This window comes from Musca domestica, unplaced genomic scaffold (genome assembly GCF_030504385.1).
Source record: "Musca domestica strain aabys unplaced genomic scaffold, Musca_domestica.polishedcontigs.V.1.1 85, whole genome shotgun sequence".
NCBI lineage: Eukaryota > Metazoa > Arthropoda > Insecta > Diptera > Muscidae > Musca > Musca domestica.
Window position 1 is genome coordinate 1686873 of NW_026712418.1, and position 22274 is coordinate 1709146.

Sequence of the window (22274 nt, forward strand, 5' to 3'; positions counted from 1 at the left end):
TTCGGTATTTTTAAGATTTTAACAGAATTTCTAACGGGTTTTATTATTATTATTATTATTATTTTTTTTTTTGAAAATTGCAAAATTAGTTCCAAATGGTGGAGGGGATTCAAAGTTCGGCGCAGCTTTTTACTTGTTTGTTTTTTTTTAATGTATACTGTATACTTGGTACAATTTGGTATTGGCTGGAGAAAAAGAGCTGAAATTTGATATGGGTGTCACTGTTGCTGTCTGTGGTTAAGATATAGAGGTGGTTTTGGAAATTTGTACTAAAATTGTACGAAAAGTAGTAAATAGTACGAAATTTTGGTATGAGGTGAAGGTATGGTTTCAGCGATTAAGAAATAGTACTATATTTGTTACAATTCGTGATAGTGCTTGAAATCTGAAATTTGGTTTAGGGTCGCTGTTCATGTGTAGCCTGGAAATATGAAGGTGGTTTCGGAATTTGTACAATATTTGTACGACAAGTACTGAATTCTACTATATTTGGTATCGGGTGAAGGGATAGAGAAGAAATTCAGAAATTTGATACTTAGATAACTGATGATGAAGTGGTTTGGAAATGTGTGCATTTGGTACGAAAAGTACTAAATAGTAATAAATTTGGTATTGGGTGGAGTTATAGAGTTATAATCCTGGAATTTGATATAGATGCCACTGTTGGTGTTTGCGGTTAAGATATGAATGTGGCTTTGGAAATATGTACGAAAAGTACTAAATGGTACTAAATTTGGTCAAAGAGATAGCTAACTGTTTAAATCTGAGGTTGTGATTTGGAGGGGGGTTTGGAAATGCGTACTATAGTAGTTCGAAAAGTACTAAATTGAACTAAATTTGGTATTGGGTCAAGGATAGAGCTGAAACCATTAAAAAATTTATATTGCGATAACTGTTGGTGCATAGAATTGAGATACGGAACGATTTTACAAATCAGTACTAAAATTATCCGAAGTGTACTAAAAATTGGAACTGGAATTCCGAAATTTGATATTCAGGTCTTTGGTGGTGGTTTTGCAGAAGCATGCTATAATTTTTCGAAAAGTACTAATTGGTACCAATTTTGGATCACTGTTGTTGTCTAGGAAAGAGATAATAAATTGTTTTGGATTTTTGTAATAAATGTTACCAAATTTGGTATTGGGTGAATGGATAGAACAGAAATTCTGAAATTTGACATTGAGGTCACTTTTGATAGTTAGAGATTAAATATAGAGACGTTGCAATAGTTTTGAACAGAAAAATTGGATGTGGGTCCATTGTGCCATGGTTATACTAATATTGTCTTTGAAATGAAAGATTACAAAATTTTTTGGGGTATTATTCTTTCCGAAAAAGGGAATCTTGAATAATATATAATACTTTGAATGTCCGAAAATTTACTACAATGTATTAAGACTTGTCAAACTACTTAGGCCTAAAGCGGCCCTAAAGTACTGTGTTGTTATGTGGACTCAATCAGTCCATTATCCTTTTTCAGACCCAGTCCCAAGGTGATGAAAGATATTAGTTCAAATCGCCTTCTTCTCTTTCATTGGTGATCCGTTTATATGTGTCGTTAAGCGGGACATTTTATGCTAGAGTTCTATTATTTCGGGATGTAACACCTCAACAGAAGAAACCTCAATATACAAGGTGACATGAAAAAACTGCTGTCATTTCTAAGACACTCGTCCGACAGCTGTTAAAATTATTCCAGTGACAGCTCATTATATTGTTTACAAGCGTACAAAAGCATTTTGGTGAGAATTTTCCAGAAATAAAATTATTCGTGATGGAATTCAAGAGTGATTGTGTGATTTCTTTATATTTGACTGGAAAACCAAAAGTGGCTAGCGTTATAACACTCCGGCATTTAAATGTGAATAAATCTTTTGTGTCTCGTACCATCGCTCGTTACCGTGATACTGGAAGCGTAGCCCGACGTCAAGGAAGTGGACGAAAGAAAACAGCAACATCAGCAGAAATGGTTCGAAAGGTAAAGAAGCGACTTGATCGAAACCCTCATCGCAGTGGCTGAAAAATGGCTCGTGAGCTGAACATATCGCAATATTCCATTCGAAAATATTGAAAAATGAACTCGGGATAAAGCCATTGAAATTCCAAAAAGTGCAAGAACTTCCACCGCAACAGAAAGAAAATAGACTCAAAAGAGCTAAAGAGTTGCTTCGCTTGGCCGAAATTGGTGAACTGCCGAATCGAATTTGGTTTTCCCCGATGAGAAAACATTCGTTGTCCAGCAGTTTGTAAACAAACAAAATGATCGTGTTTGCTTGCCAAAGAGGTCAGCTGAAAATGTGGACCTTCGGTTAGCCACCGGAATTCAATCGATGGTCGGTTTCCGCTCGTATTAATCGACCGTGGCATTAGAATAAATGCCGAATATTATCGCGAAAATATTCTGGAGGGTATATTAAAGCATTGGGCATGCAAACATTTTTGCCGCAGACCTTGGACATTCCAACAGGACTCAGAACCATCGCACTCAGTACGCGCCACGCAAGAATGGTTACAAAATGAGGTTCCTCGCTTCATTTGCAGCCCACAATGGCCACCAAAATCTCCGGATACCAATCCGTTGGACTATTGTGTCTGGAGTATTTTGGAAAGCAAGATTGGCACTAAAAAATACCAAAGTTTCGATCACCTCAAGCAAGCGCTTCGCCGGGAATGGGCCAAAATACTGCAGAGCAACATTTGGGCAGCGTGTGACTGTTTTACTGGCCGTTTGAAGGGCATAATTCGTTTCAAAGGTGATCAATTCGAACAAAACTAAACTTTTTCTAAAATTTGATTCTATTTCCGATAGTTTTTTGCTTTCATTCAATAAAATCTAAAAAAATGTAAAAATGATGACGTTTGACTTTGTTGCAGTTTTTTTTTATTTCACCCTGTATGGTCATATCCAATATAAATAGTGTACAGATTGCTTACCACAATGTAGTTAATTGAAATGGATTGTAAAATGGATTGTTAATGAACTGTATTTTTTATCATTTTCCAGCAATGGGCTTAAATAATTAAAAAATAAAAATTTTAACAAAAAAAAAAATTAAGAAAAATATTAACAAAATTAGGAATTCTTCTTTTCCATCAATTTTCCAGTTAGAAATACGAATATATTAAATGAAAACGGGTGTTGAGTTTTAATCCCCCTTCTTAAGGTGGCGGATTGGGCAGTGCTCCACAAAAAATGTCTTGGAATTTTTACGTTAGATTTAAACACATCAATGGGCATTCGGTTTTGTTTTATTACTTTTCATTTCTTCATAACATTTCTGGCGTTCACGAAAGTTCTGAATATTCTAGTTTCTTTTTTAATCATCATAACCATCTATATGATCGCGATTATCATAATCAACATTCATATACATACATCACAAAATGTACTACTAATATTACGCCTCCAAATCATTGACAAATAGAACCTCACGATTTGTTAACCCAACCTCAACTAGAGTCTTATTAGCAAGTGATAAAGTGGCAGCATCATTATCTGTTTCATAGGATTTCGAATATAGAACTCTTTTGGGGAAATTCGTTGTGATTTCAAACTCATCCGGTGTTGATGGATGGCAAAACAAATAATTGGAAAGATCCTGAAAGACAAGCGTATAGTTATTTAAGCAAGAGTTCAATGCCAAGTTCTATGACTTACTAATAACGAATTTGATTGCTGGAATCTACGTTCAATACGTGCACCATTTGGTAGTTTAAATACCACACTAATGGCATCCACAGCATCGGCGGGTGGTTCAGACGGGACTTGTTGGGCCAATTCCATTTTCAATCGTACAATTTCCTATGGGAACAGAATAACATGCTAACACTCTTCAATGGCGATTGTATAGTCAGTCAACACATTACCTGCTTACGTTCCTCGACTTTTTGTTTCTCCCTTTCCAAAGCCTCTTCTACTTCTCTTTCTCTTTGCCGTTCCAATTCACGCTGGCGCTCCTTTTCTTCATCGGCCCTTAAACTTTGAAGATATGCCTCATCCTGTTGCTGACGCAGGGTCTGTGTTAGATTTCTCTCCAAACGGTCCGCTCGGGCTTGACTTAACCACACATCGTTGGCATTGATCACAGTTTGCAAACGATTCACCAGCTCATCGGCTGTACAATCGCCCTCAAAACGTCCCATTATTACCATGCGATTGGCTCGCAAGGCAATAAGTACCATAATGGGATAGGTACGTGCATTTATTGAATGTGAGACACGATAGCCCTCAGGCGATGATACATCGCAACCCCAAAATAAGGTATTGCGATTGATGAAGTCTATAACGCTACGATTAGCCAATGTTTGGCTACAGAAGGAATCTACATCTGGGTTTTTAGTAGGATCTTTATGTAGATACACTAACAAGAAGCGTAATTCTTGTTTGGCATCGTTCAGGGCTTGGGCATAGGTGCCCTGGTAGAAGACCGGATGCTGAGGATAACGTTCATTGTAGCTTTGTATGAAACTCATGACATCACCCAAGGGATCTGTGACAACTGGAATATAGAAATAAATATAAGTTTACTGTAATCAATATTGTGCTTGAATTCTTACTTCTTTCTTCATTTCCTCCAAAGAATGCACCCAAAATGCTTGATATTGTCGAATAACAATATTGAAACACCATATTGATAATATAACCAATAATACCGGTTATACTACGTGGCATTGGACCAGAATTGCTGCCACGTGATGTTCGACCTCCGGGCATGTGTGCGGAAAAGACCTGTTGCAGGAAACGATCATTGATGACAGTTGGAGCCCGTACTTCTCTAGAACCGACATAGGATGAGGGCCTACCTTCGCGTATGTTCATTTGCTCCTGCACGGCCACCTTGAAGAATAAACATTTTATGGAAATTATGTCAGAGATGGAGCGATTACATCTTCTAAACCTTACTTATATCGACATGAGAATAACTAATAAGTGGGTTTGTTTTGAAATTATATTAAGATGAAGTAGCACTCATTGCAGAAACTTTTGAAAACTGTAGTACAAGTGTCCCTTGGGGCCGCTACAGTATAGCGATATCAGATTTTATTTCTGAAAGCTCATACATTTGAGATATGGATCTGCAAAGTTCTGCAGATGTTCTTGGATTAGTTTTGAGACCTATCAAGGCAATGTGTATATGATTATGAATCACTTGAGATCCTGATTCTAATATCATAATTTAATACATTCCGAAATGTAGACGGTTTCGGCCCAAATTCCAACACCAACTACGAGACACGTCTACTTTTTTAAAAAGTTATTGGAAATTGTATTTCGTACTTTAGTTCTACACATTGAAAATCACCATAAAATGTAAGGAACTTTGGTAACTCAAGTTTCTCAAGAGCCAGAGCCTCCTGCAAGAATAAAAATGCATCGTTGTAATCGGAACTCTATGAGCTGCATATGGTACAATTTTCAAATTAAATTTGTTGTTACTTTAGTTCCATTACAAGTTTCCATATTAATAGGCTAAGATATAGAAATATTTCCTACAAACCCTCCCACCCAGCCTTAAATTCATTAACAATATTAACACCTTCCAACAAATTGAAAGAAAAATACTTGTTTTTTTCTTTTCTTACAAATACTAAAGACTGCATTACTCACCTCCAAGTCCCATTGGTGCCTTATCAATACATCACGGCATATACTCATATCTTCAATGCCCGTAAGATCTTGCAGTTGCAATACCTTTTCCGTCTGCTCATTAGTAAGTCCGTCATCCATCTTTGTTGTATGTGTGTGCAGCAGCAGATATTTTCTAAACTAAACCACCGTGTGTGTCAGTCCGCTTGCGTTTTTTCTTGGTCCAAACTTCACAGAATATTGAACAATTATATTAAACTGTAAGAAAATGAATTTTTTCAAATGTATTTTTGTTGTACATGGCTATGTCTACTGACCTACTGGCTAGTTGGTGTTTTTTTCACTCCAATAGGTCTGGCGACTGACGGACCTCTAATTATCTAGTTTTATGTTAAGCAGTTGTTTTGTTTCTCCTGACACCACTATGGCAAATAAATACCACTTGACATAGCTACGTATTGCAGTAAGCGTTTTCTGTGTCTTTTAAGCTTTGTTGCAAAATATTTTGCATAGATAGTGATAAAAAAGTTTTTAAAAAAATCTTAAAATTTCCGTGGATCGGATCTGTAAAAAATTCAATGACAATTAGTTTTTTTTTTTGTTTTTCTGAAAATGTCAAAAGTTTTATGGCATTGCCAGAAGCGAAAACGTTGGCAACGCATGTTTTTACAAGGCAGTTAGTGTGGAGGTAGCGTAAGACAATATAAATAATATCCATTCGTTTTTAATATAGCCTGTTTTGGTGTCTACATTGTTTACATGTTTTCTTATGCGATACAAATAGGATTTTTCAACAATTTTTCCATGGTAAAATAAAGAATAAATAAGCATTCTCATCTTTGCATTTTCTGCAATTTACCTTGTCAAATTTCACTGCATAGAAAGCAGGTTTCCATCTCTGATTTTTGTATGTACAATGAATTTTAACCACTTTTTCCATGGATTTTAAAGCGAGTATAGCCTCAGGTCTGTATTTTAGCAGTTTTACGAAGCTGTTCAACCTCCTTAAGGTGCGCTTGAATTTTGGTTTCTGCGTGATCATTGTTGTCATTCTTTTGTTGTGTTTTGTAAAGACTGATATATATTTATAAGTTTTAATTTATATTTTTCTTCCGCTCTTCTATCTATGTACATTTATTTGAATATTTTTGCAGAAATATGTCACCGCTAATGAAAAAATTAAATGTGTGTAGGGTTATAGTTAGGGTTATGGTTACGTCGATGTTGTATTCCACGTCTAATGTTACATTTCCATATATATTCCAGCAAGACCGACAAGACATTTTTATTTATTCAGATGTTAAGGTGTGGGTACATGTATGAGTGAAAAATTTACAAAAATCTTTTGAATTTTGAGACATAACAAAATTTTGATCATATTGATAACGCGAGAAGCGGTCTTCTAATTTTCCGCGATTTTTTCATATCAAAAAAGTACCGTGACCAACTTTTTCGATTAAGCAGGCCATCCACAGGCGAATTTGTTCGACGAACATGTGTTGTTTACATCGTTGGTGTTAGTGAATTTTTTGTTGGTGTTAGTGAATTTTGTGTTCGTCGTTTTGTTCGCCAAAAATTAAAGCGTTTCAATCTTAGGTGTGTCTGGTTACTTTTCCAGCAGGAATTGTCCAGCAACTTCTTTCTGAGAGAAAAGGCAGTTTTATTCTCTTTTGCAAGGAAAATGCGAAAAGTAAACAGACGGTATTCTTGCAGAAGCTTGCAACTAATCAGCTGATTTGTCAAAACAAACCAATTTGTGCCCCATAAGGAGAATTAAAACAAAGGAAGCAATACTAATTTTACAAGTTTTTTTAAATAAAAATGTTTGAAATAGTCTTTTATTTTCTTATTACACAAACTATTAGTCTCCAAAAACTTGCTAATTCCAAAAAAAAAAAAAAAAATAGTTCAAATTGAAAGCACAAAAATAAACAAACAAACAATAGAAAACATCTGATTGAATGTCGATGAATGAGAAGAAGAAGAGTTGCAAGTGATTGCAAGCAAGGTAGATCTAACAGGTAACCGCATCGGCGAATTGCTACAACAAAGCAACTTTTGTGGTCCCCTCAAATGTCAAAATTGACATCTAAGGCGAAAAACATAGATTCGCCATAACATTTAAAAGTTGCGACAAATTTGTTTCAACCAATCAGAAACGAGGTGTTTGTTTACATTTTATTTTGTGTGCCTCTCGTCGTAAACGAACGTCGCAATAAAAGTTTTTATTGTAAAACAAATAAGAATAAAATAAGTATTAATTGTAGTATTCCGATATTTTTTAAACCAAGAAACTTATAATGACTATATTTTACTGGTTTAAACCGAAAGTTTTCCGGAACTGCAAATGACAAGAGTCGAATTCTTGCACTACTCCCCGTGATGTGCTTTGGGAATCTTAGATGTCGAGGCTAACTTAATTCTTAAAGCTGCACTCCATTCTAACCTCCTTCCTTCATTTTCTTTTAATTTTTTTTACTGGTTTCACTCTTTACTTGCTCTTAAATTATTTGAAATATTATAAAAAGGTACTTTTAGGGAAGACAACATAAACAAATTTGTTGTTGCATTCATTTAGGGCGAATTCTTCATTACAACAATTTGTTTTGACATTTAATGGTGCCGTCAGCTGGGCTGATGCGATTACCTAGTACATCTACCTTGATTGCAAGAAGAAATTTGTCCAGCAAGAATTTGCAAACTCTCACTGAAAGAACTGTCAAAATTTCTCTCTCCAACCGCTCTCTTTTGCAGAACTTTCGGGTTAACAGACGACTTCTAGCAACAATTGTCACAAACTTTAGGGTAACCAGACACACCTCTTTTCTGTGTTCGCACGAACATTTGACACAGTGGGTGACAGTGTTCGCCGAACATCAGTTGAAAAATACTTTTTTTAGAGTGAAGACGAACTTAAAATGTCACAACAATTTCTATCGGAATTTATTAATTGCCTGGAAAATGAACCAGCATTGTGGCAAACAAAAAGCGACATATATAAAAATAAAAATGCCAGAAACAAATCGTCCAAGTCCAAGACTCTGGGGAGAAATTTCAGTTAAAATACCAAAAAAGTCGCTGAAAGCCTTTCATTTGCACTTATTGCTTCTCTCATTGTAGTATCCTGTCGATGAATTTCTGGAGCTACCAAATTTAATAGAGCTGCATATGTTTCAGCGTCCATTCTAAGAAAATTCTTTAAATCCACCCGGGAACTTTCTTTCAGTTCCTTTAAGAGTTTTGTATGTGTGAACTTTTGACGCTTTGCATACCATTCTTTCATCCATATGCTGTGTTTTATTTTTTTTATCTTCCTCCTTATTTTCATTTTCCTCCAAACAAACATGTATTGCCATCAAGGCAATGACTGTGTCGCGGTCGCTGTCTGATGACATGTTTACTCGATGAAAATTGTTTACAAATGATGTTCGCGAGCATGTTCGCTCTCGTTGGTGGGCAAATGAAATTTTTGTTCGACGAACAGTTCGCCGAACAGATTCGCCTGTGGATGGCCTGCTTTATTTGATTATGCCAGATATCTGTGGTTGTAAATACAGCTCTGATTGAAAACCATTTCCCTTGTGTGAATGCTATGTTACCGAAAGAGAAACATTTTCTTTGAATACATCACATTGATTTCGTAAACAAAAAATCGTCGGCTATTCTCTTCCGCGTCACATTCGTATCGTTTGGAACGTTTTTAGCGTTGTTCAAAGGCAAGACCGAGAGAAATAATAATTAAACAAACAACAGCAACAATGAACAACGATACTGCCAAACAAATATTAATTGACATCATACGCACAGTAAATCAGCCTGAGAATTCGAAAAAGTTATCGGAAGCCAAGGCCTCGGCTGGCAAGGAAATGCTCCTGATGATGCAGCATGTTTTCCCATTGGTAATGCAATTACAAACGGAGGTAATAAAATCCTATGGATTTTCGGGCAATCGTGAAGGATTGGTTCAATTCTCGCAATTGATACGTGAACTGGAAAGAGAGGATGTGGAAATTGCTAGACTACGCAGTCAAATACGTGCGATATATTTGCCACCCATTGCCATCAATACGACCAATGATATATTAATATAAGATTCATTCGTAGAAAGGATCCCATTCATTACAAAGTGTGTCTATGATAAGATTTGTGCGTATTCAACATTTCAACATCATTGTATGGGAATCAATTAACATGGTCATTTTCCCAGTTTCGATCATCACCAATATTCGAGGTCCAAATGCATTTCATTTTTTAGATGTATATTCAGAGAAATAGTATTAACAAGAACTTCAGTCTTATAACAATAACAAATTGCATTTATGTGCGAACAATTGCTCTCAATTTTTTAGGTTCTGAAATCAAAACTTCGAAGTATTTATAACATATACTGCCAATTACTGCGAAGAATCTTGAGATATCAAAATAAGTCTATAGAAATAATACAACCTTCTTTATACAATATTGTGCTTGGTGCAATTTTTATATATATTTCATGTAAGCGTATTATAAATTTCTAAAAATATATAATAAAAAAGCATGCAAAAACATTTCTACTGTTTAACTCAAGTTATAGCTAACTCAAGTTATAGGCAGGAAGGGGTTTTATAGTTTATGCTTTTTGTAAGGCTTGGCTGGATAAATAAAATGGAATGTGAACTATTCCTCAATCGAATGAGGAAACTGTGAAGCCCCCCGATTAGCTTCATGAACATTAACGTCTTTTTTCTGCAGTCCATGACGAAAGCATGAAGTAGGCTGCGTTAGATATTCATCATATAGGTCTATATTGAACAAAATGCTGCGGTAGGAAAAACAATTTTTATACCCTAAGCCATCTGTCTAGAGAGGGTATACAGGGTGAGATGAAAAAACTTCAGACTGCTCTTATTTCTAAGCCACTCCTCCGACAGCTGTTAAAATTATTCCAGTGACAGCTCATTATATTGTTTACAAGAGTACAAAAGCATTTTGGTGAGAATTTTACAGGAAAAATGTTATTCGTGATGGAATTCAAGCGTGATAGTGTGATTTCAGAATAAAGACGAATATTATCGCGAAAATATTCTAGAGCCTTGGGCACGCAAACATTTTGGCCGCAAACCTTGGACATTCCAACAGGACTCAGCACCATCACACTCACCAAGCGCCACCCAAGAATTGTTACAAAATGAGGTTCCTCGCTTCATTTCTAGCGCAGAAAGGCCACTAAAATCTCAGGATACCAATCCGTTGGTATTTTGAAAAGCAAGATTGGCACTAAAAAATACCAAAGTGTCGATCACCTCAAGCAAGCGCTTGGCCGGGAATGGACCGAAATACCGCCGAGCAACATTCGGGCAGTGTGTGACGCTTTCATTGGCCGTTTGAATCATTTGATACGGCCAAAATGTTCCTTATCGAAATAATGGTTTTAGACCCTAGGTCCTTTGGACCAAATCCATTTGAGGACATTTCGAGTCAATCTAGCGATGTCCATTCATCTATCCTCTATCAAGTACCTCCCCCACAAAGGATCAACATTTTGAATAGTAATAACTCTTAAAAAATTTAATGTAAGTGTTCGATTGTCTTCAATTTTTATTAACCCAGAGAAGATGGCATATATCGGTTCACTCCTTCTGGTACCTCCCCAATAAAGGGTCAAAATTTTGAATATTCATTAAGCTCATAAAACGCAAAAATAACACCCGATTCCGATTCAGACTTTGCTCATCTTAATATTTCTATCAACACAAGATCTGTTGTAAAGATGGTAGAGATCGGACCATTCCTTCTGGTACATCCCCTACAACTGTTCAAAATTTTGAATAACCAAAACGATTATAAAATCCGAAATAAGCATTCGGTTCTTTTAAAATTTCGCGCCTCTCATTTTTTATACTAACACAAGGTCTGCTGTGAAGATGGAATATATCGGCGCACTCCTTTTGGTACCTTCCCCGCAAAGGGTTCAAGACTTTGAAAAACAAAACACTCAAAGAAAGCGAAATAAGCATCCAACTCGCCTTACATTTCACACAGCCAAACATTTTTGCTAACACAAGATCTGTTGTGAATATGATATATACATATGCGAACCCCTTCTGGTAACTCATCCACAAAGGGTGACCAATTTCAATACTTTTATCTGTTATAACTTGCAAAACAAGTCAGCGATTCTTTACAACATGCTGTATCTAAATATTTTTCACAACCAGAAATATGAATATGGAATTAAATAATTTCTCTTAAAATTGCATCAAAATGTTTGATTTTCTTGTAATTTTTCCCATACCAATATTTTTATCTCTATTATCAAAATATATGTAAATAATCGAACATTGGCTGAGGGTTCCTTCAATTCCCTTCAGCATACGAACTTTGTCGAACAAAAACTAAAATAAAATGCAAATTTTATGATTTTTAAATTCTATTTATTTCCATGGAAATTTTGTGTTCATTTTCCATGTTAAGTTTTTCTGTACAACAAAGTAGTATTTGATATCTTCAAAAACGATATGCAACGCCAATTTCGGACAATTGGATCAACAATATGTACTCAATTTGATTAAGTAAATGTTTCAATTGGGAGGGTACATAGAACATAAATGATATTTCTTGTTCATTTGTTGTTATTGTAATAAAACAAACACTTAATATACATTGGAAATATTTACACAAATTGAGGATAATCATTCAAGAAAGAAACAAATATAAAAAAGGAAAAGGGCCGAAAATAAAAAATAGCTCATAGAAATGAAAAAAGAAAGGACAACAGTAGTTGTTTAATAAAAACCATATAGGGTGTATGATGTCCCCAAATAAAAAAAAAAGAAAAAGGAAGCAAAGAAAAATAGAATAATATTAAATAACAACTAAACATATGGCATAAAGATTCTTAAATTAAAAAAAAAAAATAAAAATAATAAAATACAATTTGTAGAAAACTTAAAAAAAACTTCACATTCTATTTACAGGAGAAGTATTGTTCAAAAACAAATATAAGAACACTACAACTGCCATACTATCTAATTTCTGGTACTTCTAAAGTAACAACAATAACCACAGTCTTTATCGTTGAGGATTGCCATTGAATAATGTTGACGGCGTCGTTGCATGATGGTGACCGTTTGTGGTCATTATGTTTGCACTTCCGGCTGTTGCTGCTTGGCCGCCATTCAGAAACTCCGAGGGAGACATTTTTGTAACAGCTGCAGCAATATTGTTGCCATTAACGTATTTATCAAACGGAGTAACTGTTTTCAAATGCTTCAATTGTTCTTCAATTAAAGCATCTTCGGCGGTATCGGCATTATTCGAGTAGGCAGCTGGGGATAAAGGTGGCTGCGGTGATTGTGGCTTAACGGATGACGTTGTCGATGAGGTCAAGGCATCATTGGAATTGCTAAGACTTGCTGTATACGGAGACATTGCACGTGGGTAATCCTCGCTGGTTGGCAGAGCATAGCCATGAGAAATCATCATGTGACCCAAATTAATTTCAATGCCTATTTCCGGGAGAAAAAAAAGCCACAGAAAAAAAATATTTAAAATTTAAACACCTTAGTTATATACAAAACATACCCTCTTGTATATCATATAATTCAACGCCGGGTATGGGAGATCCTTCGCGTGCCGCTGCATTTCCAGTCAGGGTTTTAACGCGATCCTTATATGTAACAACACGTGAAATTAATTTCTTCCAACGGGCAACTGTTGTTTGAAAAGGAAAATTATACAAATTGGATTTATTAGTCTATCAATTATGCGGACGTAACCTTACCTTGTGTAAAATCTTCAAAGAATTCAATGGATTGGGGTTCCCATGTCTGTGGGTCGTTAATTAACGTTGACTTCACATTGGCCAAAAAGCATTCAACAGCTTGAAATCTGTAAGAAACAAATTGAGGATTATTACCTAGTAAAACGACAAAATAGATAGTTACAGCATGCGGATATGACTGGAAGTGTGGTAAGCGTTTCTGTAAGGTCTGGCTACATAAACAAAGGGTTTTATCATTAATGAAGGCACACCTCAAGACTAATTCTTCGACTTAAATTACATTAACATAACAACACCTGAGAAGAACGCTTGGACTGGTGGCGAACCTCCACTGGCTATGTACACAGACGGTTCCAAGCTTGATGCAGGAACTGGTACATGCTGCCCTAATCTACTAAAATTCGACTTAAATTACATTAACATAACAACACCTGATAGGAACGCTTGGACTGGTGGCGAATTTCCACTGGCTATGTACACAGACTGTTCCAAGCCTGATGAAGGAACCGGTATATGATGCCCCAATCCACTTAAATTCTATGATAATCAATGAATTAAATGATAATTTCAGCGTTTTTTCAGTCGAAGATTCTTCCAATTAAGAAGACAGCTGATGTGGTTGGAGAACTTTTTAATATCATCCTCATTATAACAGGAGTGTTTCCAAGTCAAATGTACTGCTTTAAATTCTTTAAAACCTAAGGTCATCTAGCGACAATCTTGAGAAAGAACCTGCTCCCTCCTATCAATTAGCCGGTCTGATCTAAGAATCACAGTAGAAACTTTGACTGGCCTTTGCAGCATTAGATATTAGATAGGGTTAACAGTGGTCCTGACTACTGCAGAATGCAGAAGAGGTAGTGGCGATTGAACACCTACTATGCAGATGTCCCATGTTATCTTACGAGAGACAAATGTCGTTCGATTATAATCTATAGGTTTGCTATACGCATCCCCTGGCTTTCTTTCCATTTTCCTCTCATCACCCATTATTCTTACTGAGAGGGACACAACAGGTCAAACAAAGGTTTGCAAGTGATGCTGCTGACGACTCGGGTGTAGCTACGCATCCTTAAACCTAACCTGATTCGAGAAGGATTATATTAAAAAAATATATATCGGAGACGAGCTCCACAAAATGGAAACGTACTTCCCGAAATTCAGTCCATTTGGGCTGAAATTAGCCATTATTAGCACAATAAACCTGAAATCGGATTAAGGATATATACGGGAGCTATATCCAAATCTTAGCCGATGTCGATAAAATTTGGCAAAGGTATTTTTGAGGTATCTGGTACCAATATCATTGTTATCAAATGCATATTACGAATGTGAGGGACTCTAAACCCCAAATCGGGTAAAACATATATATGGAAGTTACAGCTATATCAGAAACAAATTTGATGTACTTGCTTCTGGACTGAAATTTCAGGCTTATATTGACCATTTGGTACACAGCTAACCCGAAATCGGTTGAAGATACATATGGGAGCTATATCTAAATTTGAATCGATTCTCACCAATTTCAGTAGGGTTCGGCCTTGGGCAAAACAAATATTGTTTGGAAAATTTCATCTCAATCGGATAATAAATACGACCTGCATTTTTTCACAAGAATGCATGGACAGACAGATATGAAGATCCTCAAAAGTAACTGTGGGACTATCTCGCTTCCGTCTCCATGCACAAAGACATAATGCCCTTATCACTATGTGGTGTAGGGTATAAAAACTGGTTTAAGGTTTTTAACTGTGTTACAAGGTTTTCTACTAAGTGGCAAGAAGGCCTTATCCAGTATTTAAGCGCCAAATAGAGAAAAAGTTCAACCAAACCCTGACGATCTGACTTTTCCTTGTAAAATAAATATTTGATTCAATAGTTGTTTGAGTATTTATATTCCATTCAACCTACCTTAATGTAAGAAAATCCGTACGCAATTCAAAAATTTCATGAGGTAATACATATTCACTATCGCCATAGTCAACAAAATACAAATCCAATACAACCTCATTGGGATTGTATTGATTGGGTAGAATGCCAACAACTTCAGCTCTATACCATTTATTGTCATGTTTAAAAACCGTTGCGACAATTTGGCCCAAATATGGTTCATGTATTTGATGCATTGCACGATTTTCAGCATTACTATAGTACGCTGTCATATTGGCTACCAAATCATCCAATTTCTTGGTTTGTGGTCCAATGAGTTGTACCCAAAACTTTGCTGGCGAGGCAATGGCTGAAACATATACCTCCATGGGTTTTTCATCGTTGCGGGCGGCCATTAGTTTTTCACGCGGCGGCAAATGCGAACTTAACGATGTCTGTGACGAATACATGCTGGAATTGACACTGTTTGCGGGTGAACGTCTGGGTTCACGTTTCTGTTCCACCTCTTGAACAGCTCTGCGTAAATTGTCATCTTCTTCGATTTTATCTTCAATCATTTTACGAGCAATATTGACCTGCTGACGATTACCAGTAATTGTGATACGTCTCGTATTGGCACTGCGTACTCCGGCATCTACGGAAACCTTGGCCAAGGATAGACGGCATATTTCTTGCATTGCTTCACCGCAACGACCCATAATTTTGCCACAAACACTTTGTGGTACATAGATTTCTTCTTTGACAATCGGTGAACGTTCGATTTCCTTTAAGAGAATGGCACGAGCTTCTTTTACATTGTCCGGATAGCCAGTTATTTCACACATTTTATGTGTATCGTCTTTGTCCCTGGAAAAGTTAATGAAAATGACATTATTAAAAATCGTACATGTTAATTGATTGTTATGCTGCTCACCGAAAATGTATGGTGGTCTGGGTTCTATCCTGTATCGATTTCAAATTGGCCCCTTGTCTACCCGCTATGAGCGCAACATGTTCATTGGTTATTTTAAACTCAACCTTAACATCTTTTTGTGCCTGTTTTGTTGCTTGTGAACTTTGTCGGCTTATGGCTTTGGGTTTTTGTGAATGATTTCGATTGTCCTGCTTTTGATCTTCATCATCTTCGTCACGTTGCTTGAAGTAGGCATATAACATAGCACCACCGAGTGTGCATAGACCAAAGCCTAATATAAGCTTATATGTCGGGGTATTGGACAGAACTGTGTTGCGAAACATTTTCTCTGTTAGGTGATTGTGTCAAAAACTAATTCAAGTTGGTCGTCCAAAATAAAGAAAAATGTTGTGACAGCTAGTAACCTAAAAGAATAAATAAAAAAAGGATTATTGTTAGGGAAAATAGGAGAATTTGCTAAAAATTAATGATAATTTAAAATCACTTAAATAGAAATAGAATTTAGGGAATTATTTGAATATAACTCAGAGATTTTGGAAAGCAAATGACAGTAAAATTTGTGGGAATTGTATAGATATTGGTTTAAGGATGCGCAGCTGCACAGGAGTCGGCAACTGCCTTTGGTCCGTAGTGTACATCCTAGGAAGAATATAATTGTTGGTGATAAGAGAGATAAAGATATAGAACAAGTAAAAAAGTATCAGTCGGTTTGGCCGAGAGATGTATTCCCCCAATCCTTGACTTATGATTATTCAAACTGTTGACACTTTATGGTGGAGGTTGCGAAGCAGTTGGCCAATAATGACCAATTCGTATCTGACCTAAGACTGATATAAGTATTACAACGTGACAGATTTGGACTATATTGACTACTTCCTGTAATTTAATTTTTTGGAAAATGTGGAAATATGCGTGAGGTAACAGATATAGCGGACCGAAGTATTCCATTTTCATACTTCATCTAGTACAGATAAATATAGTGGTATGTGCTACATTTGAAGGATATCGAACATTTATATCTAATTTTATGAGAAATCATAAATTCCAATAAATTACTTAAAGGGTGAGATGAAAAACTGCAACCAACTTCAGACTGCTGTCATTTCTAAGCCACTCGTCCGACAGCTGTTAAAATTATTCCCGCGACAGCTCATTATATTGTTTACAAGCGTACAAAAGCATTTTGGTGAGAATTTTTCAGAAAAAAGTTATTCGTGATGGAATTCAAGCGTGATAGTGTGATTTCTTTATATTTGGCTGGAAAACCACAAGTGGCTATCGTTAGAGCACTCCAGCATTTAAATGTGAATAAATCTTTTGTGTCTCGTACCATCGCTCGTTACCGTGATACGGGTAGCGTAGCCCAACGTCAAGAAAGTGGCCGAAAGAAAACAGCAACATCAGCAAAATTGGTTCGAAAAGTAAAGAAGCGACTTGATCAAAACCCGCGTCGCAGTGGCCGAGCATATCGTGAGCTGAGCATATCACAATATTCCATTCGGCAAATTTTGAAAAACGAGTTCGGGGTAAAGCCATTGAAATTCCAAAAAGTGCAAGAACTTACCCCGCAACAGAAAGAAAATAGGCCCAAAAGAGCTAAAGAGTTGGTTCGCTTGGCCGAAAGTGGTGAACTGCCGAATCGAATTTGGTTTTCTCCGATGAGAAAACATTCGTTGTCTAGCAGTTTGTAAACAAACAAAATGATCGTGTTTACTTGCCAAAGAGGTCAGCTGAAAATGTGCACCTTCGGTTGGCCACCAGAACTCAAGCGCCGGCCATGGTGATGATATGTGCCGCCATAACAGCCGATTGTCGCTCTCCGCTCGTAATAATCGACCATGACATCAGAATAAATGTCGAATATTATCGCGAAAAAATTCTGGAGGGTGTATTAAAGCCTTGAGCACGCAAACATTTTGGCCGCAGACCTTAGACATTCCAACAGGACTCAGCACCATCGCACTCAGCACGCGCCACCCAAGAAGGATTACAAAATAAAATATCATCTTCACAACATATCTTGTGTTAGCAAAAATGTTGTATGCGGGAAATGTGTGGAGATGGATGGATTTGGCTGCTTAGTTCGCTTTCTATGAGCGTTTTTTTTACAAAATCTTAAACCATATGTGGGGGAGGTACCAGAAGAAATGGTGCGATCTCTATCATCCTTATAACTATTCTTGGGTTGATGGAAATACTGAGATGTGTCAAGTCTGAATGGAATCGGATGTTAATTTCGCGTTTTATGAGCTTCATGGATACTTAAAATTTTGAACTTTGTGGGGGAGGTACCAGAAGGAGTGGACCGATATATCCCATCTTCACACCAAAACTTGGGCAAATAAAAATGTTGTGATGTGTGTAATTTGAAGAGAACCGGATGCTAATTTTGGATTTTTTGTTCGTTTTCGTCATTCAAAACTTTGACCCTTTATGGGGGAGGTACCAGAAGGCATGGTCCGATCTCTACCATCTTTATAACATATCTTGTGTTAATGTTAATTTCGCATCACGCGCCGGGCAAACGTCACGCACATCATCGTCAAACGAATTGAGACGACTTCACCATCCTGAACGTAATTGCACCAAAAACTATCCTGGTTTGTCTAGGCAGCTGACGTTCTTCAGCTGCAATGGATGGGGTGGACTCCGAGGACATCATTCATCCTGTAATTGCTGATAGCATCGGCGATTGTTCGGTATGAATGCCACTCAGACCTGCCTGATAAGCTTCTTGATCATCTAGAGGTTCTCTCTTACAGCGTTGGACATCCCTCTGTAGATCGTGTATGTCCTTCATGACACGCCTGGTTGGGGGAGTTGTATCCACCATATGATGGTTGGGATGACTCTGGCTTGCACGAACGACTTGAATATGCTGTCGATTGTGACTCCTAGAATCTTGGGTAGTTCGTGGTCCAACGTTTCAAAATTGGCCGGAGGGTAGTTCTCTGCACGTCCTCAAACAGTATGGGATGATTGACCGTATCAAATGCCTTTGATAGGTCAAGGGCTACCGACACTTTTCTGTTACACGGTGTGTTCTGGTTCAATCCTCTAATAATATGTGTGCAAATGGCGAGTAATGCTGCTGTGGTGCTATGTTGTGCTGATGATTGGCAATTGGAAAGCTTCCTCTAACGCTTGGGAGGAGTAAATCTTCGAGAGTCTTAGCTACTGGCGACAAAAGCGAAATCGGCCTGTACGATTCGCCTTTGTTGGCATCCTTGCCTGGGTTAAAAGCGGGACCATCTGGCTCATTTTCCAGGCTTCGGGAACTATGTGGGTGGCTAGCGATAGGTTGAGAACTTCTGTTAGGTACTCGACTCCCGGCGTATCCAGCTGTTTCAGCATTACCATTGACATTACGTCTGGGTCCAACGCTTTGGATGACTTAGCGTTCGGGATGATATTTGCAACCCATCACCCATCGTAAATTGTGATGGTTCCTCCTCGGAGGGAAGATATTTGATACGATGTAGTACTTTTCGCTTCGCCCTGTCTCTCTCGGGATGCTCGACAAATTGTCGGTTAAAATACTCATGCTTAAAAAAGTGATCACAAATAATAACTAAAAACGCCGAAAACTCAATATTTAAGGAGTTATGGCCATTTTAAAGTTTCCGATAATTCATGCTTCAAAAAGTGATCACAAATAATAAAAGTGACTGAGGTCATCCTTTTTTCCAAGGTTCGCGTTACCCACAGCTTATTCATATCGGTTCTAATGTTGCAACACTTCACATGATCTACAAATTTTGTAGACCCCGTTGACCCCCGTTCTTACACCATCTGTTGAGCACAAAAAGATTTGATTTTCAAATCTGTCTAGAACAGAGCTGGCCCTTCGCACAAAGAAAACAAAATAGTTTTGGCTGTCAATATAGGATGATGTTATACTAGAGCTACCATTTAGAGGTCAAGTTTTTCGGTTTATTTTCAATAAACAATCTCAACTAATATAAACTTTAAAAATCACTTGAGATTCAAAGAAATAATTTAATCAATTAGTTTTATTGCAAGAATGTTTTTAATGAATGAAGGTGTCACTGTGATTTAAAAATAAAATATCACCTAATTTGAAAAACAATTCCATCGCAAATCATCATACAAAATACCATTGGCTGTAATCTTATCAATTTTTCAATTTTTTTTTAATCAGCATAATTATGAAGGAAAAAGAAAACAAAACATCACGCATTCTCTTTCACCCACACGTGTAAATTCATTTAAAAAAATGTTAAGCCGAAAGTGAAATAACAATGTAGCAAAGTAAAAATATTGCAAACAGAAGAGATTATTGTTCTTTCCCTTTATTCAAGTTCAAATTCCAATTGATGAAGGTCATGTTTGTACGCGCGCAAAATTGAAAGAGAAATATTGTCATATGTCTTTGGTGGAAAAGACGGTACAAAAAATATATATTTATAAATTTTTCGAAATGGATTAAAATAGCTGCTATATGTGCGAATGATTATTTGTCATACATTGAGTGAGTTGAAAAAATACAGTGAGTTAAAAAATAAATGTATACAAGGAAAGCGCCTTTTATAATAGGCTATGCAGGAAGCAAATTGTTTTTTTTTTTCACAAAGATATGAAAAAAAGATATTCCATAATGTTTTACTCTCGCTGTAGTTATGTTTTTATACCTTAACATTTGTTTGTAACATGGAGAAGGAATCTAGATAGACCCATAGTTACTCCTGTGGATCTTCATAGAATCACTTTCTGTTCGTCTCTCCATGTATTCTCGTGGACAAAATGCAGATCGCATTTATTATCCGATTGAGATGAAATTTTCCAAACAATATTTGTTTGGCCCAAGGACGAAATTGGTGAGAATCGGTTCAAATTTAGATATAGCTCCATTTCGTGAAACTCGACTCCGATATATATATATATATATATATATATATATATATATATATGATTTTAATATAATCCTTCTAGAAGTGATATCATGCACTCTATAGCAATGTTATTTGGTAATCAAATTTAGTAAAAATCACATTCGAATTGGATATGCCTCCCATATATTAGTTCCCTTTGAAACCAAACTGAAACTGTCCTAAAGCCAAGTGTTGGTAGGTGGTATTCAAATAAATTCTTTTGTTATGGGAGCTGTACTAAATATGCATAGTGGTGAAGGGTATCATATAGTCGGCCCCACCCGACTTTTGACTTTTCCTTACCGATTTTTTGTTTGTTTCTGAATCACAAGAGCCACATTAAAATTATCTTTTGTGGCTATGTACTAACAAAAAAAAAAAAAAAAGAATACCGTAAATAAAGATTTATTTTGTCTATACAAGTCATTCATTTATATTTTTAATACTAGAACATTATAAACGAAAGATAATACTCTTTCTCACGTGTGCATGTGATTTGAGCTACTATTGAGAGAGAGAGGAAGAGAGAGAGAGATAAGATTTAGGAAAAACAATTCTGTACACACTATAGATCTTTAGGCGCCAGATATTGATAATCGTATGTTTTGAATTAAAAAGGAAAAACAATAAAAAAAATTAAGTAAAAAATAAAGATGAAATATCAAATGAAATTAGAATTTTGTTAAATACGAATGTATATAGAAAAGGGAAATGGATATGATCTCATTGACGTTTAACGATGTAACAGTGATTCGAAATGGATTTTAATGGTGATTGCTTTTAAATTTCAAATGGGTGTCTTTGAAATTTAATACCTCATTAATTTTTCCTAAAAAAAGCTACTTTTTTAATTTTATCAAAAAATTTTTAAAAGTAAAAATACAACATTTATTATAAACTCTCAATTTGATAGGGAAATTGAAATATGTCTCTACAAAATGTCAGAACAAAATAGTCGATTTATTCTAATTTACTGAAATTTTAGACAAAAAGGCAAAGCTCAATAAAATTTCGTACAAATTATTACAATATATTAAGTACGCAGAGAATATCTGAAAATAGTTATATTTGCTTGCCATATCACTTTCAAAACTTTCAATATCAATATGTGCCCTCACGTATTGGTATAACCCTCATATACGAGAGCTATAGCTATACCCGAACCGATTTTCACCAAATTTAAAGTACTTGTTTCCATAATAAATTCAGTCGGAATTGCCAAGATTCAGT

At 36.2% G+C, this 22274-nt stretch overlaps 3 protein-coding genes across 5 annotated transcripts in view; 1 reads left to right on the forward strand and 2 right to left on the reverse strand.

The window, feature by feature from the left end:
- Positions 1 to 3231: 3231 nt before the first annotated feature.
- Positions 3232 to 6184, reverse strand: LOC101898422 (FAS-associated factor 2). Of its 2 annotated transcripts, none has more exons than XM_011292613.3 (6): positions 5909 to 6184; positions 5609 to 5845; positions 4558 to 4837; positions 3868 to 4499; positions 3659 to 3802; positions 3232 to 3599 (listed from the first exon to the last, which is right to left on the reverse strand). In XM_011292613.3, the coding sequence occupies exons 2-6, from the start codon at positions 5726 to 5728 to the stop codon at positions 3399 to 3401; spliced, it is 1377 nt and encodes a 458-aa protein (XP_011290915.2). In that variant the 5' UTR covers positions 5729 to 5845; positions 5909 to 6184; the 3' UTR covers positions 3232 to 3398. The 2 variants fall into 2 exon arrangements, with proteins under 2 accessions (XP_011290915.2, XP_005179592.2); XM_005179535.4 differs by having other exon boundaries at positions 5905 to 6184.
- Positions 6185 to 9200: 3016 nt separating this feature from the next.
- Positions 9201 to 10134, forward strand: LOC101898597 (protein C10). Its single transcript, XM_011292614.3, has 2 exons — positions 9201 to 9733; positions 9795 to 10134. Exon 1 carries the CDS (start codon positions 9346 to 9348, stop codon positions 9676 to 9678), a length of 333 nt encoding a protein of 110 aa, XP_011290916.1. The 5' UTR covers positions 9201 to 9345; the 3' UTR covers positions 9679 to 9733; positions 9795 to 10134.
- Positions 10135 to 11978: 1844 nt separating this feature from the next.
- LOC101898772 (tudor and KH domain-containing protein homolog) overlaps positions 11979 to 22274 on the reverse strand; it is a 32117-nt gene continuing 21821 nt past the window's right edge. For both annotated transcript variants that reach the window (XM_059131385.1, XM_005179537.4), the window contains exons 2-6: positions 16153 to 16556; positions 15261 to 16085; positions 13350 to 13456; positions 13151 to 13279; positions 11979 to 13074 (exon numbers count right to left, since the gene is read on the reverse strand). In XM_059131385.1, the coding sequence (XP_058987368.1) occupies positions 12638 to 13074; positions 13151 to 13279; positions 13350 to 13456; positions 15261 to 16085; positions 16153 to 16475 (1821 nt within the window). In that variant the 5' untranslated portion in view covers positions 16476 to 16556 and the 3' untranslated portion in view covers positions 11979 to 12637. The remainder of the gene's footprint in view (positions 13075 to 13150; positions 13280 to 13349; positions 13457 to 15260; positions 16086 to 16152; positions 16557 to 22274) is intronic.

Excerpts from the sequence above, each read along its gene's own strand:
- LOC101898422 (XM_011292613.3), bottom strand. The coding sequence starts at position 5,728 with ATGGATGACGGACTTACTAATGAGCAGACGGAAAAGGTATTGCAACTG. Across the intron at positions 4,838-5,608 it reads GGCACCAATGGGACTTGGAG|GTGGCCGTGCAGGAGCAAAT; the intron begins GTGAGTAATGCA and ends TTATTCTTCAAG. Across the intron at positions 3,600-3,658 it reads AGCAATCAAATTCGTTATTA|GATCTTTCCAATTATTTGTT; the intron begins GTAAGTCATAGA and ends CTTGTCTTTCAG.
- LOC101898597 (XM_011292614.3), top strand. The coding sequence starts at position 9,346 with ATGAACAACGATACTGCCAAACAAATATTAATTGACATCATACGCACA.